The 1,939-nt window shown below is 42.2% G+C and overlaps 1 protein-coding gene across 1 annotated transcript in view; it reads right to left on the reverse strand.

Moving 5' to 3' along the window:
- Positions 1-1,939, reverse strand: part of DCAF12 (DDB1 and CUL4 associated factor 12) — a 32,466-nt gene that overhangs the window by 9,302 nt on the left and 21,225 nt on the right. The window contains exon 6 of the mRNA XM_004712423.3: positions 1,120-1,313. Coding sequence (XP_004712480.1) covers positions 1,120-1,313 — 194 coding nt within the window. The remainder of the gene's footprint in view (positions 1-1,119; positions 1,314-1,939) is intronic.

Here is a 1,939-nt window from a genome sequence, read left to right on the forward strand (position 1 = left end):
CAAAAGATATAGCATCTGGGGTCTTAAAAGCTTGAAGGTAAACAAGTGGCCATCTAGCTCAGAAGCAACAAAGCCCACATGGAAGAAGCACACCAGCTTGTGTGATCACGAGGTGTCGAAGGGATCAGATATCAGGCATCATCAGAACAAAAATTCTTATCACAGTAAATGAGGGGGGGAGTGCGGAGTGAAGACCCAAAGCCCATTTGTAGGCCACTGGACATCCCCTTACAGAAGGGTCTCAGGGAGGAGACAAGCCAGTCAGGGTACGATGTAACAACGATGAAAAATACAACTTTCCTCTAGTTCCTAAATGCTTCCTCCTCTCCCACTATCATGATCCCAATTCTACTTTACAAATCTGGCTAGACCAGAGAATGCACACTGGTACAGACAGGAACTGGAAATGCAGGGAATCCAGGGCGGATGCTCCCTTCAGGACCAGTGCTGTGAGTGGCGATACTAGGAGGGTAGAGGGAAGGTAACCGATTACAAGGTTCTACATGTGACCTCCTCCCTGGGGGGACTGACAACAGAAAAGTGGGTGAAGGGAGATGTTGGACAGGACAAGATATGACAAAATAATAATTTGTGAACTATAAGGATTCATGAGGGAGGGGGGAGCAAGGAGTGAGGGGGAAAAATGAGGAGCTGATGCCAAGGGCTTAGGTGGAGAGCAAATGTTTTGAGAATGATGAGGGCAATGAATTCAAATGTGTTTACACAATTGATGTATGTATGGATTGTGATAAGAGTTGTATGCTCCCCTAATAAAACGATTAAAAAAACTAACCTGCTATATTTGGTCAAACATTTAACTAACACACCCCTAATGTGATGGCTAGAACCTTTTCTCCTGGTCAGGTGTGTGTGTTAGCTGGTACTGATGATTTATGGGCTCAAGGCTGGGTGATTCCTACCCGTGGTCTAAAGGGTGGGTTTTAATTCCTCAGATAATTTCTCACCAACATCCTATAGCTCTAAAAGAGATATTTTGTGGTAACAGAATCAAGTTATGCAGCAAGCACTAACACTGGTTGGGAAATGAAAATATATCTTTTAAGAGCTAAGCCAAGACGTTGAACCACAAGTTTCAGGTATCATTTAATGAGCTCATACCTTGTTCTTGTTATTGAAGGCCAGAGCCCGGACCTTGCAGTTGTCAGGGTTTGTGTCCTCCTTGGGGATGTCCTTTAAGGCCTTGTGAGTTATGTGGGCATACACAGGGACCCGGGATACATTGTGCATTGCATCACTTTTGGTCAGTACATCATCTGTCACCTCCCAGAGTCCCATGGAACCATCGCGTGAGCCTGCAAAGCAAGAAGACCACAAATGTCAGAAATGTCTAAATCTCCATGTCCCATAGAAGACAAGACAGATTTTCTGAATTTAGCTGTTGATTCTTCATCCTTAGATATGCTAAAGCTGGGTCAGGCAGCCTACCCTACCCCCAAAACATAAAACAGTATGAATTCCAACAGACACACTAAGGGATGATTCAACCAAGACATGGGAATTAAGATACAACCTCTGGATCTTTAAGATCACTTTCACACAGCAATGTTATAGACTCCTTTTTACTCTACAAAAAAATATGCGCACATGCCACAATCTACATTCAATTTCAAGGAGGTTCATGGGCCTCCTAAAGGCTTTCCATGGACCCACTGGGACCACAATCTTCTATTTAAAAACAATTTTGTTATACATAAACTGCATGTTCAAAATAGATTTTTTTAACTTAGCAAATAATTATGAAGTACTTAAAACACCAAGAACATTTTTCTTTAATACGAAGTCCTGAATATACTGCTGTGACTAAACTTTCTACAGAACAATTGAGCAATCTACAGTAAGTTCCAACCTAGGAACAATCCACTATGACATGTATTATGGGAAAAGACGACCTATATACAAAGATGCTGACTCAGAACAA

Source organism: Echinops telfairi, unplaced genomic scaffold, assembly GCF_000313985.2.
Source record: "Echinops telfairi isolate 266 unplaced genomic scaffold, ASM31398v2 ScPeMD7_25;HRSCAF=90, whole genome shotgun sequence".
In the NCBI taxonomy this organism is placed as follows: Eukaryota; Metazoa; Chordata; class Mammalia; order Afrosoricida; family Tenrecidae; genus Echinops; species Echinops telfairi.